The sequence below is a fragment of the Seriola dumerili genome, unplaced genomic scaffold (assembly GCF_002260705.1).
Source record: "Seriola dumerili isolate Sdu_G_001 unplaced genomic scaffold, Sdu_1.0 BDQW01001299.1, whole genome shotgun sequence".
Classification (NCBI taxonomy): Eukaryota; Metazoa; Chordata; class Actinopteri; order Carangiformes; family Carangidae; genus Seriola; species Seriola dumerili.
Window position 1 is genome coordinate 1,480,709 of NW_019175554.1, and position 15,223 is coordinate 1,495,931.

At 38.7% G+C, this 15,223-nt stretch overlaps 1 protein-coding gene across 1 annotated transcript in view; it reads left to right on the forward strand.

Annotated features, from left to right (window-relative positions):
- Nucleotides 1-13,400, forward strand: part of gpc5 (glypican 5) — a 123,228-nt gene extending 109,828 nt beyond the window's left edge. The window contains exon 9 of the mRNA XM_022767916.1: nt 12,376-13,400. Within this exon, the coding sequence (XP_022623637.1) occupies nt 12,376-12,536 (161 nt within the window). The 3' untranslated portion in view covers nt 12,537-13,400. The remainder of the gene's footprint in view (nt 1-12,375) is intronic.
- The last annotated feature ends 1,823 nt before the right edge of the window (nt 13,401-15,223 follow it).

Consider the following 15,223-nt stretch of genomic DNA (forward strand, 5'->3'; position numbering starts at 1 on the left):
TGATCAACTCTTTTCTGATGGTGTGTGTTTGCTTTATTGTGTACACAATCTAAACTGGGACCAGTGCGTTCCAATTGGTTGGTGATGCAGTTACCATCATGCTGAGCTCAGCATCTAACCCGTACATAAAGCTGCGAGGCTGGAACAGAGTGCAGTATGTCCCTCTGATTCTCATTCACACTCAACAATCCACACAAACAGAGCCAGATGGAAAACGATACACTTGCCAAAAAAAGCATTCGCACATCATCATCATCATCATCATCATCATCATCATAGGAAACTCTTCTGGGGCATTTGATTGATAGTTGCAAAAGATGTGTTTAATCACACAGGAAATGTTTTTTTAAGCAGGACTAACCCTGCTTTCATTCAAGTTCTCAAAGAACGATCATCCCTTAAATTTCTTGAAAACTTTCAAATGTTAAATGTTTCTCTGCAACATAAACTATTTATGACTAAATGAACAGCAATCATATCCCAGACTCAGAGATAAATATCCTTAGATGTTATTAGATGTTATTTATTAAGACTTCAACCATGTTGCTAAATCCTAATTGGTGCGTGGAAATACAGGACATCACCTTTTTCCATCTGAGCACCACCCACTTCAAACCAGTGATTTAAGGTCAGACAAAAAAATAAAACAAACAAAAAAACAAAACACAAAGTCTGTCTTGTAAAATAACCACAACTGTAACTTTGACAAAACCTTTTGTGTTCACGTGGGACTCCATTGCTCAGATGAAGAAGGTGACTGGGTTTATATAGGTTTTCAGGGCCTTTAATACCTCCATTAATTGTTATATATATATATATATATATATATATATGTGTGTGTGTGTATATATATAGATATATGTATTTGTCAACACGTGAAATAGCTGAATGACCTTGTCCTGTTTATGTGGTGCCAGAGGTGTTTAGTTTGCTGTTGCATGAAGTTGACTGCAGCGAGGCTTAACTCTGAGGATGTGAGCTGCTGCTGGTAAAGAACAACAAGGGGGTAGATGGAGAAGGGCAGGTTTGCAGAAACCTTTGCCAGGGCATGTCAATTTGATCAGGCCCGTATGTTTTGTTTTCCACAGTGAAAAAAGGAACTGTGCATGAAAAATTGAACACTTCCCCTCCTTTTGTTAACACTCTCTGACTCCATGTGATACAATATTAACACGGTTGTTTGAGTTGGTTGTTTTTATCATTTGCCAGGAAGTTTTTATGTTAGTTGCTTTTTCCAGTTAAATTGTTATCAGCAGATTTAGGCGATGATTATATATAAGATTATATTGCCAAGGATTGCCGTGTGTCAGTAATACATCACAATCTTCTAAGTTGTGACCATTTTCTTTATTGATGAATCAATTAGAAAAGAGTGAAAAGTGGTGATTATAATTTCCCAAAGCCCAGCGTATATATGCATGTATTCAAATTGCCACAAACAAGCGACATACACTTTACTCTCAGATATGACAAAGAAAAGCAGAAAATCATGACAATTGAGATGCTGCTGGAACCTGATTTATGTTTAGCCAACAAGTTAACGATAGAGAATCATAAGTAGGCTGATATGGAGCCTCATACAAGTTTTGTATATTACCCCAGATTTGACTCTATTCTTATATTAAGAGATATGTGTCAACTTTGAGCGTTATTTCAATAAGTTATGGATATCGTTTATGACACACCAAATTTGTGGGAATAGGTTTGTCCAAACAGCAGGCTGCTAAGAAAAGGTGTGGACACAGAGAGGATGCAGAGCTTTGAGTTTTCCAAGCTGATTTGTATTCTGCCCGTGTGTGCAACCTGAGAGTGACTGACTGGTGGTCAGAGTCGAGTATTGACTGCTCTGAGGATGTAATAGAGGCTGGGGTGATAGGATCCAGGACATGAACACTCTCACTGTGGCATGTGCAGCAGAGCTATACAGGATATAACCAAAGCACTTAATCATTCTGCTGGCTCCATGCAGAGATGCACCAGGCTCTGTGTTTTAGAATAATGCCTCTGCCTCAAATTAGATTCCATTGATCCTTCTTTTCTCTATAATTGCACAAACAGGATGGATGCTGGTTTTATTGGGGGTCAGACCAGACATTTGAAATACGTTAGCTTTAAGTACAGCAGGTAAATTAAATCAGACAAAAGGTAGGTTGACCTGATTCAAGGTGATTGGACTATTAAGGGATTTTCAGACAATGGTTATATTGTTAGAGCAAACTTGTGTCTCTGTTTGAGTTATTCAACCTTATTGTACAAACTTTTACTAATCATTTTACTTTGCTACACTGATTTACTCTTAGGGTAATTACTCCAGTGTTTATTTGTTTAATGCAATGTAGTTACTTAAATGTGTTAAGTAACCTCACATGATGGCAGCCACAGAAAGCAGGAATAGATATCTGTTTGTATTATCTCCTCTATCCAAACAGTCACGTGATGTGTTGTCAGTAAACACAGTATCTTGTATGTTTACCAACCTGGCCAGTCCTTGATTGCTTTTTCAGTAAGGGTACAAGGAATGCAATAAATTTACCATCAAAGAGTCCAGCTCTCTCAGACCTGCCACTCTCTGCTGCTCAGGAGACAGTTAGAAATTTTTTTTTTTTTTTTTTTTTTTTTTTTTTTTACTTCTTATTCATCTGTACTAGCTGCGGCAGTTTGGCTTGTATTCTTTTCACCTTGAGAGTCTGTGTGTGTGCGTGTGTGCCTGTGTGCGTGCGTGCGTGCGTGCGTGTGTGTGTGTCATTGTGGCAGAATGTGATCCTTGAGACACCTACTGTAACAGGAACTACCACAGAGGCGGTTTTGAGTAGGTGTTTATATGTCTGTCTGTCTGTGGGAAGATTTTGTGATTGCAGTAGCGTCACAACCGTGCAAGATACAGTAATTTACAGGTGTGTAGTTGAGATCAAAATGAAGGCTGATACTGTCAACAAATCCCATGTATTCATCCTTTAACAAGTTCTGTCTGTGTAGCCAAACCCTGTTGTATCTTATTATTCTGTGCCATAGAACTCCATTGTTGTCCCAAAATGATTAAAAACACATCAGCGAGCCGCGCTGTTGTAGACATGTTCCTGCATTACACACACACACACACACACACACACACACACACACACACACACACACACTATGCTTTATAAGCTGAACCTCAGCTACTGAAAATAATCCCCAACAAATACTCCTGTTTGAGAAACATTTGTTATAAAACTGCACTGCCCAGCTGAAATGACTGAGCTTTTTAAAAGCGGTATATTTATCACCTATTTTGAGAGAGCTACATCTTCAGAATGAACCAGTAGGACTGGGGCTGAGTGGTACAGGCAGGAAAGTCAGAGCGTATCAAGAGACTAAACCAACATAAACAACACTAAGCATCCATTCTTTTGGCTCGGGCTGTATTGCACAGCAGTGCCTTGAGCTAAATGCTAATGTTAGTATGCTAAATAATCACAGTGACAATGCTAACATGCTGATGTTTAGCAGATAAAGTACAATGTTCATGTCCCTGTACGCCTTCTTAGTTTAGTGTGTTAGCATGCTAACATTTGCTAATTAGCGCTAAACACAAAGACCAACTGGGGCTGATGGGAAAGTCATTAGTTTTTCAAGTATCTGGTCATAAATCAAAATACTGGACAAACTGGAATTTTTAATTGATGTTGGTGCCATGGAAAAGTCAAAGGATTGCCAGAGTTATTACAGTTCATCCTGAGGGGAACTGAATATGTGTAACAAATGTCAGGGCAATCCCTCCAGTAGTTTTTGAAAAGCCACAAATGTGAACCTCATGGTGGTGCTACAGGTAAAGTCACAGGATTACCAGGGTCATTAGGCTTTGTCTTCTAAGGACTGTGAATGTCTGAACAAAAATTTCATGGCGATCCATCAAGTAGTTGTCAAGATATTTCGGTGTTGGACTGACTAATAGACTGCCATTGCCATCCCAAGAGCCAAGCTGCTGGCATGGCAAAAAATAAATGACATGAATAACATGTAGGGCCTAATTATCCTTTAAGACTGCAGCCGTATACCATAAAGTATGCATTTGTGTGACTGTGTATGTCTGTAAATGTGTGCACAGCTGATTTTGTGTTGTACACACTGTAAAATGCCATGGGTATTTTTTTGTGTGATCCTTGGTTAGTGAATCCACTTGCAGTGAATCAGGTGTTGCACACTAGTGTTGCAGACTCTCCTGCTACTGCTGCACAGTAAACACGTGACAAACGTGAATCTCATGGTGGTGATAGCGTTGACATTAATAAAAGAGACAGAGAGAAGGAGGCAAGAAAGGAGCATTCATGATGTATCAATCATCACAAACTGGCTGTTTATTAAACACTGTAATTGTGCAGAAGATGTAAATGAATGAAATTGTGCTAAATGATATGATTTTTGTGGATAAAGAGTCAATTTATTCTGTTTTCTCTGGGCGTCTGAATCTAATTGAAAGGGGATGCCGTCTCCAGCACAGAGCTATATTCAATTGTTCTGTTTGAGAATGGGAGCACTCAGCCTTCTCTCCAAGAGGTCTCAGGTGGATTCTCTTCGTTTAGCTCCTCTCCTCAGCTGATCTCGTTTATGTGTAAACAAAACAATTCTAGTCAAAAACAACTGGCTCAGGAATATGCATGTGTCTTTTTATTTACACTTAATCCTGCTTGCCATGCTTTATATGCCATACATAGATTGGGTTATATGCTGATTATTAAAATTCATTTTAAAAAGCGTAGCTGCGCAAGCCTGTGTGTGTGTGTGTGTGTGTGTGTGTGTGTGTGTGTGTGTGTGTGTGTGTGTGTGTGTAGAAGCAAGAATGTGTATGTTGATGTGTCTGCATGCATGTGGGTTTCAAAGTGTGACGAGGATAATTTTACCCATCTTTTGCCAAAGGCTTTCTGTATTATTAGCTATGGGGGGGAGGTGAAGTGAAGGGTTTCTTGCAGAGCTGTTGGGTCTTCTTGGTGTTATGGCCTTCTGGAGCGACGGTGCAGGACAAACATATCGGTTAGCGATCAGTGCGACTGATGATGCTGCACTTGTTCAGGGGAAAATCTGCAACCACACAGGCAGCTCAAACAAGACATAAACAATGGAGACATGACAACAGCATACACCTCCCTTATACTGTCTAATTTGATGGACTGGATAGGGGACCAAAGCATCTGTTTTGACGAAAACGTTTTTCTATTTGTGTCAAATGATAGATAGACATAGACTGGTTTTTTTTGTTTTTTTTTCTAGTAGCCCCAAGCGACAAGATTAATGGAGACACCTGAGAGGACAACAATATTGTGGAGTTTGTGTCAGGCAAACTCCTAAATGCTCTGCAATAAGGACCTGTTTGCAAAAGACGCTGACTACACATCCGCTGTCACATCTCCCTCGTAGATATACAGTATGTTAGAACTAAGTTTGTGGTGTCACATGAAAACAACCCAGATGAGATTTTCTGGTTCACACAACACAATTGTAGTTCAGACCAGATTATGTGCTGTCATGCAGAGTCTGAGCATTGCTGGATATAACTGAAAATGCCAACATACTTAGCTATTATGCAATAATAACTTATGCAATAAATGTTCAGCTTTTGTGAAAAGTGCTTAACAATATAATTTTAAGTTATATGATGGGTTGTTGAGACGTACAAGTTTTTGTTATAGTTTTAAAAACTTTGTTTTATTTTATTTGTTTCAGTGTGTGCTTGTTGTTTCAGACCTCTGACCATATAGAAAATGTATAAATGGACCTCTGATGAAAGAGTTTGAGTACCCTTGCTATACAATATTAATACACTATTGGTTCACATGACAAAACATTATATTTTTCAAAACCCATTCCTTTTCATTGCATTGGACTTACAAAATGACAGTAGCATTACAGCACACGAGTTAGGAATTAATCCCCCAACCAGGCCCGTTTTATTACCATCCTGTATCAGTATCAACAGCAGATGCTTGCAGAATACAATATTTATGATTTGTGATTGGTATCATGTTTCACTTCATTTCCAAATGTTAATAGATCCTCAGGCTGTAGCGTCCACGCTTCTTCCCACTTTCTTCTGTTATCTGTTTTAATTTTGTATCAACAAAAGGCGTTATCTGCTGTTGCAAAATAGCAGTGGCTACATCTTGAATTTTTTTTTTCCCCATGCACAATCCAAAGATGAACCACATACCATTTAGCAGGAGTGTAATCACACACTCTACTGTCGGTGATGATGGTGAGTGGAGGTGTAAGGAGGCTTTTGGATAACACTTCACACATGCATTTTCAAGCACGCACACACACACACACACACACACACACACACAAAGATTACATTGGGATGATTTATTTCAGTACTACTACTACTACAAGAACTTTTGCTTCAGACAAAAGCTGTCATCCATCATAGTATTAATGTTGGTTTCTTATATATGATTAAAATGTACTCAGAAATCTTACCTGCCCAGTCTGGATACTGGACGACTATTTACCCTCCCTCTGACCATCAAACTATATAGAAATGTTTAGGAAAAGAGGGATTAGAGAATTGAATCACTGGTGTTTGCTCTTGCTTCTTCTTAATATAAAGCTGGTGTAATCCCTCTAACTTTACTTGTTATCAGCAGACTGAAAAGAAGATTCTACAACTTCTCTCAGGTTCAATTCTCAGGTTTATTTCTGGCAGCAGACAGTCTAATAAGACTGTCAAATAGCACAAAAAATCAATGTGGTTAAATGGTGGTGAGGCTCCTACCTCAGGCTAGAGTCAACAGCAAGCTAAAAGGTCCCAGCTCTCTCACAATGTGATTGTTTAGCTCTGAAAACAAAAATAACCCCAATGGAAGCCCATTCACTCAAATTTATATTGTCTGATATTTGTGTTTATCATAAAGTGTCGTGAAACCACTTTTCTATTCAGATCCAAAGACTGACATGATAACAAATAAGAACATTACTGTCAAAAGTTACAAATAGGCTATATCATCCCAATAACCAGAGGTGGGAATAAATGAAGTACATTTGAGCAAGTACAGTTCAAATACTTCAGTATACTGCAGATTTCATATCTTCACTGTACCATCTTTTACCAAGATTAGCCTATAATGTTTTTCTTTTCTACACTGATATGACAGATTTATTTACTAGTTATGCAGATAAAGATTTTAAAACTCATAATGAAGCATCCTAATGAATAAATATATCAAAAATTGTCAGTTACATATCTTATAACGGGTAATCCTGATGACTGAGATGTATACCATGTAACCACAACATGCAAACATGTTATCAACTCCTCTCTCTCACTGTGTTACTTGTCTCTCTGTAGCGTACTGGCAAATAAACAAAAAAAACAAAGCAAAACTCCTTAAAAAGCTTGGGAAATATGTCAACAGCCTTGTTTCAGCTTAATGAGGAGGCTAATTGATATGATCAGAACACATCACAACATATTCATGGATTCACTTTGCGTTGGTTTACTTAGGCAACACTGAAGTGGTGTTGCATCGGTTGGTTGGCATCAGCTGCCTCATTGGTGCTCAGTATTATTGGCTGATTTATGCATCACCTGCTTAACTACCAGCTGAATAGTAACATCCAATCACATTCATGCTCATGTGTGCTTAATTGAGCTTTATGAACTGTTAGTTCTCAGTGCTACTTTGCTAATTTTCCTCATGCAACACTGCTAACTGCTGCAGCTCCCTTCACCACCCCAAAATACTCTTTACCAAAGCTTTGACAATATTGACTTAGATCTAATGTTCAAGTATGTTTACAGAAAGCTTTCATTGTATACTATAATTTGTTGGGGGGGGGGGGGGGGGTCGCTTCTCTCAGCAAAACCCTTGTTGCTGTTTGGATTCTTTGATTATCTCCTCAAAAGCATAGTCCTTTTCACCACATCCAAGTGCATAAGCATTTGTGATTGGTCAATATCTTGAAATGAGTCTCTCTGACTAAAGTATAATTTGAGTCCCTCAAATGTATATTAACATAGCTGCACTTAGATTTAGTGCCACCTGGACTTGCTACATTAAAATAGTTTACAGGTGCAGTAAACAGATAAAGAAATTTAATTAAATGTACTACTCTTTGTAATGAGTGCTTTTACTTTTCTTACTTCACTTTAAAAAATGAGAGAGAGACTATTCTCACCAAATGCGACTTTCTCGCTATGTCACCTTCTGTGCTGTTTGTTTTTAACTCTAATAAAATCTTAATATAATGTTTTCAGTACCCAGCTGGAGTCGTCAGAAAGTGATAGAGGAGGACAATTTCCATGTAAGATGCCTTCCCAAAGTAATGAAACTGCTAAAATAAAGGAAGCTGTAGATGGAGGCTGTAATGAAGTTTGACAAACTTTGGCTTTTTATAATAACCCTGTTACTCAAACGGACAACCTGAAGATTTGCTCTCAAGCTCTAAAGCTCTGAAGGCTGACCCTCTTATAATCACACAAAAGCACTTTCCATCACTGCAGTTGTTAGGTGTTTTTTTTTTTTCCTTGTGCAGTTAGTGTGGTATTGATCATTGTTGGTCCAAGTCCTCAGGAATCAGCTTGTATTGATTTCACTTCAGTTGTAAGCCTCTCTTTCTGACCTATGTCTCTCTTCAGACCAAGCACCTTTTCAAACGCCCAAACATCTCTGCTGAGGGTTGACTAAAACATATCATTACTGCAGCACTTTCCAAGAAAATTTCCAAAATCAGTTGTGCTTGGATCCAAAAAGCAGGACAGACCATTATAGCTCTTTTCAGCCATTAGCTGTTGGAGACAAAATTTGCTATGGCCTCAAACACTTGAGTTGCAGAGGAAAGATGTACGCTCTGTTGGGTTGTTATATTGAGGACACATGTAGTTTTACTTTTAGAGGGATAATATGCTCCTTCATTTGGACCTTCATTATCATTCATAAAAAGAACCCACTTATAGCCAGAAGATTCAGCAGTAATGATGGTTATTAATAGGTGCAATGCAGCCAGAGTCAATACTGTGTGTGTATGTGAGATATTAAGTAACACGTATTTGTCTGTGTTTGTAATTATGTGTGTGCGAAATGATCAGACCTCCATTACTTAGAGGGTAGTTTGAGAATTCATTTCAAGATCTTAAAGACTGCTTTTAATGCAGGCATTACATTGCACAATGTTTAATCCCAACAAAGTCGAGCACAGTTTTTCCTTCTTCGTTCTCAACCTTCCCCTCTTCTGACTGTATGCATGTGAAACCTCATAGTTTTCCAAAGCAAAACTCTGAAAGTTGTGTTTTTACTCCTTTGGCTAAAGGAGATTTCTGACCATCACCCTTGACACTCTGGGCTGCACACAACAACCTGTGATTAGCTCAAGAAATAACATGAAGGGTGGAGGTCGGTAGTGTAATATTAAACTAGATCAATAGAGCACTTTGTGTGCCACCTATATTATTAATAATCCACATAATTTAGCTCTTTTGTCCCTTCACCTACAAATAAGATTAGATTTCCCTTTAACCAAATTTTGCAGTTTTGTATTTTTAAAGTGTCTTGTCATCAGATATCATGTCCAGGACTTTGGTTGAGGTTTCACAGCATGAGTTGCTTTCAGTGTCAGTGTGAAATGTATTAGTCAGAAAGATACAGTACATTCTATCATTCTGTCCACAGCTTGTTGCTGCATTTGAAACCTTGAAGCTTCAGTAAGAGGAATTGATTGAGTTGTTGAAGTTCAGTGCTCTTGGGTACAAAACCCAGATGAACTATCAGTGAGCTTTATACCTTCAAATAGCTGTCCTGGCGACACCTCGGCAGTGAATCAATAGATAATAGTTAATTTCAAGCACCATCCAGATGCTTCACAGTAGCTCATATGTGTGCCCTTACATGTAACTGAGGTAATCAGCAATAAAAATGTCCATTTCTGTGAATACTTTAAATGCAAATTTGAAATCTGTAAGAAAAAAAAAATTGGCCATTCAGAAACTTTGATTTAAATGCAGAACAATACTATGTCATGTCATGTCATGTCATGTCATGTCATGGATAGAAAAGAATTACAGGGTATTTCTGCTGCACCATAAAAAGTAGAGTTGAAGTCCACAGAGTACAAATGGCCTCTGCAGCTGGTCTTATTTTTCTGCTAGTAAGATAAAGTTTGATAACACAGCCTTTATACACTCTGAAAGGGTCTGGGTTAGAGTAATCCTGCACACGACAGACTTATGACCCTGAGGTCTAAGTCAGAGACTGGAAAGTCCTGGAGCAGCTGGCCATCTATTGGGTTACAGCCTCCCCCATCCCTGTGGGGATGAAGCAGGATGGAGTCTGAGGTGTCCTTAGGTGACATCAGCAGGGCTAAAGAGGACGCTGTATTTCACTCAGGAAGGGACACTGAATTTCCCCCCTCAACACTTGAGGCCTCCAAAGAGACGTAAACAGGAAGATGGATGTTGGCAGCCGGTGTGGTGCAGTTGTCTGAATTGATATCCGTTGCTGTTAAGGTGCAATTTCAAAGGTGTAGACAAACAGGGTGGGGGGGTGGGGGGTGGGGGGGGTTGAGTTCAAGTCAAGGTGGTTTGGTGTATATAACATGAAGGTCAAAGGAAAAAGGCAGGCTGTTTTTGAAGTTTCATTGTCTCATACACTGCGTGTCCACTCTCTTGTCTTGGTTAAATGTTGTCACTTACATGGCAAGTTCAACTGATGGCAAAAACAAAATTAACAAATGATCTCCCCGAAGAATCACCTTAATGTACATCATCGCCCTTATCCAAACCTCACCTACAGTGTCAAAGAAAGTGTCCAGCTGTGATGGATTGACAGCAAGGATATTACTTGTCAGGGCTGAGTGTTATTTAGCGGTTTGACTGAATTTAATAAGGCGCCTTTCAGAAACAGTTAAACCAGTGTGAGGAACCAGAGGGTGACGACGAGAAGGTACTGATGTTTCCTGCTTGAGTAACGTGATTTTGTTGTTAGCACAAATATGGTAATAAAGAAAAGAACAATTTGTTTTCTACATCAAAATGAGAATTCTATCTCCTCAGTGTTTAAATTTAACTGTAGAGCCAAATAGGGGAATTAATCGTGACAAAATGTGCCAAAAAAATGGTTCCAGCTGCAACAAAAAACCTCTATGACATGTATTACATGCAAATGTTTGATTATTTAATTTGTACTGATGGCAGTAACCGCACATGGCAAAATACAGTGTGAAAGTGATATAATCAGCTGCATGGAGGGAGTCAATGTTGTGTGTCTACAAACTATGTGACCCAGTGGAAGCATCAAGAGAGGAACAAGCCTGAGTCTCAGAAATGGCCCCTGTCATGCACCTTGTGTAATATGAAGAGCAGGGAATGAATAAGGAGTTTTCAGGTTGAGTGTCCTGGTAGCACAGTGGTTTAGATGCATCATATAACTGCAATGTCACCTGGTTTGATCCTGGCTGGGGAGTTTTATAGTCCCTCTCTCTCCTCCACCATCTTTTCTGTTTATATTCTTCTGTTACTAATAAAATAAAAACGAAATACTTACTACTAAAACAGAATCTTGAACAGGAGTTTGTGAGCACCTGAGTGTTTATGATCTAGGGATTGGAATGGATGTAGAAATTGAAAGAAAAAATATTTCCTGTAAAGAATTCCTCTGTTGATAAATGCTTGTGTTTAACTATTTTCGTTTGTAGTAACTGTGTTTGCATTTAGCTTTAAGACCTCGGGACAAACACTCTAATGGCTGATGACAAACAGGCGTACCCGAGATGCTCTCTGCTGCACCTCGGGGGAACTGTTAAAGGCTGAAGGTGCTCCATAGTTGCATCAGCTTGCTATAAATAGGGTGGTGGAAAATTAACAAACTCCCTTAATGGTTTAGTGGGTGCCCTAATGTATTGCAGCTGTGAAAGGTGTCTGAGGCAATAGTAGAGAATGTTTTTGTAAATTTTCTTACAATATTCTTCCACCAAGTCAGCCACAAAAAAGCAACATTTTACTCACTACAATGACCATAGGTTCTGTAGTTTAAATCCATCCAATATACTGGTGTACATACTCTCTAGTGCACCAAATAGTCCCCAACAAATACAAGTAAGCAATGTTTGTTACACTGCCTAGCTGTTAAAGGAAATTTCTTTAACCCACTAATGTGACCCATATAGAAAGATCTGCATCTTCAGTAGGATCAGCCGGGCTTGGAGAAGAATACCACAGACAGGAGAGTGAAGTCTGAGAGAAGAGCTAACTCTTTGTTGGTTTTGTTTGTGTTGACACTAAGAAATATGTACAATAAACCAGCTTTGTCTTTCTAAGTTAACGCGGCAAACAGTAATAAATCTTCCATTATGTTTTATTGATAATGAGCTTCCTCCTGACTGGCATGTTGGTTTCTGCTCTCTCCTCAGTGAACCCAGATGTGACGGGTGATCACAAACATCATCATCATTATCATCATCATCCACCTGTCGAGGATTCAGAAGTGGAGGGCAGATCCAGGGGCCTTGGACTGACAGGAGCCATCTGGGTCTTGATATTGCCTTGTTTACATATGCTCCTGGCCTTGTAACAGCTGCCTTTTTGCAGCATGAAACTGTCAAGACTTGATTCCAAGCTTATTTATCCAGAAACGAAAGGGCAAGTGGACGTAACATGCTCCGGCATGAAATGGAGCACCACTTCCACAAAGTGCAGAAGCGAATTCATCGTGAGGAAATGACAAGACACTGTGGCTTCTGTAAGACAGCACATGGTTCAGCTTTGCAAATATTAACTGATTATTTTTTTTTATCAGTTACCTGGCATTCATTAACACTAATAATGACTTACTTACAACAGCAGGATTTCACAAATAACTCCAGCACACTTTGTAAAAAATTGGTATTGATTTAATTGTATTTCTGCACATAATATATGTCATCTGTAGATATATGCATAAGCATTTGTTTGCTTTTGCATATCACTCTTTAATGCACTCTACACAGCACAGGTTGTACTTTTCTTAAATGGGGTTTTACAACTGCTGTGAAAGGAGTAAAATAACCGGAAAGGTTAATTTTGGTGTTGGATTTGAAATTGAAAAATAAACTGTCTCCACAGCTCCTGCATTTTCAATATTTGTACAAGCCCAAATTCAAATAGCCTGTTATTCTTATACAATCTTAGGAATCCCTTCTGTGTACAAACCATAATTTTTACAGTCATTTTTATACAGAACTGCTTCAGATTGTGTGTCAGATATTGTAGATAACCTGTAGAAAACAGTAAGCTATCAGATGTGTACTGTTTGTTTTTGTGCATTTTTGAATAGTGTAGGAACAGAAGAGAATTTGAGACATCTGCTTATCTTCACTTGTAATAACTACCATGCTGTCCAGAGCATGTTTAATTGGTACATTTCAATTGCAAAATTAACCTATAATGCTAATGCTGAGAGCCACAGTGAAGGGGGGGGGGGGGGTAGCAGCAGAAGTAGGGGGGGCAAGTGAGCAAATTCATATTCCTTTCTTCTTTAGAAATAGATTAGTTTCCTCGGGAGTCTATTATCATCTTTCAAACTCAATCCTCCTCTGCCTTCATAGGCCTGGATGGGAGCTGATAGCTCCTGGAGCCACTGGTGAGGAAGAGTCCAATTGGTTCTACCTACTACCTTACTGCATACTGCTGGTGTGTTGCTGGCAGGTTTTCTGTGCAGAAAAAAAGGAAAATGATTTGTTTCACATATGCCATGCATGTCTGGCCAGTTTCTGAGAGAGAGAGAGAGAGAGAGAGAGAGAGAGAGAGAGAGAGATATTCAGTGGCAGCGTACATTGGTTCTTTGGCTCAGATATGTCAGGAAACTACTTGTAGAGCTGAAGAAATGATCTTTTGAGATTCTGTAGACACTAAAATGGTACTCTTCATAGCCAGTTTTCACTATTCATATACAAGGAAATCATTAAAGCTGCTACTGTAAATAGATCACATTGTGAAAAATAACTGAGACATTCAATGGTTGCTCCGGACTAACCCTTTTCTTTCTATATGGGTTCAGATGTACAGAAATATTTGTGCCACCTCATAGTGAAATAACAGTAAAAGTTGTAATGATGTAAACATTATTACTTCGATGAGATGACCTTAATTTATGAAGTTCTATTTCAATTAATTTATACTTATAAATATTTGTGTGACCCATGACCATTTATTATCCTGCCCATCTTAATGTAGAACTGAACAATGCAAAGTGCAAATTGGATTTCATCTTCAACTTCACTCTAATTTTTTATTTTTTTTTGCTGCAGCTTTTTATTTTCCAGCCAAAGGTACAATCTCCTCAGGTACTCAGTTTGATCAGATATGATCATATTTTAAAAGCCTGCGACCTTCCTCATGCTGCAGTTGTCCTAAAGCATGCATAGTAATTGTTGTCATTAGTCATTTTCACCGTTAATGCACCAGGTTATACTTTTATCATGATATAGTCAAGGCTGTTTGAGCATCTGAACCACTCGAGTAGCTCGGAGCTTCTTCAACTACATCTCAAGGTTTAGAAATGATAACTTTGAGATTAATTATACACCTTATTTCTTACCCTACTTTCACTTTAATGTCTCGTAGCCTATATGAGGCTTTTGTCGACCTTAACCAATTATATCATGAGTTGGCACCATCAAAGTCTGGAGCTATTGTCATTTGAACAACCGTGTTAATGAGACTATTAGAGAATAGTGTTCAGTGTCTAACTAGATAACAGGCAGCCCTGCAGAGACAGAGGTGCCTTGAGGCTAAACGTGGATGTCAGGTTATGCAGGTTCTCCTGTACTTAAAGAAAAGGTTCAATTTGATGTCTTATGTGATCATTATAGCTACATATTGAGACGGTTATCCAGAGGAGGGAGGAAAGGGGCCAAATTCTGATGCCAGTGTCAATGAAAGAGCACTCATACAGACAGGTGTCATCCTGCAGGCATTGCAACGTAAGAGACGCTCTTGAATAACATGTTTACTGTCTAACATTCAGTTTGGAGAGTGAATGTGTCATTTGAAAAAGAAATTCCTGTGATACATGCATCACATACGTGTGATAAATACATTTTTTTTTTTTTTTACAATGGTCTTTAAAGGAAAACTACTTTTTTATTACAACTTCATCCCTCTATAGATTGGATTGTCTGTTAAATCTGTCGTAACACTGTACTCACCAAAGTAATTGCTGGGATCTTGGAACATAACAAAACAGTTAAAAATAGGTCATACAGACACAAGCAGTCTAAC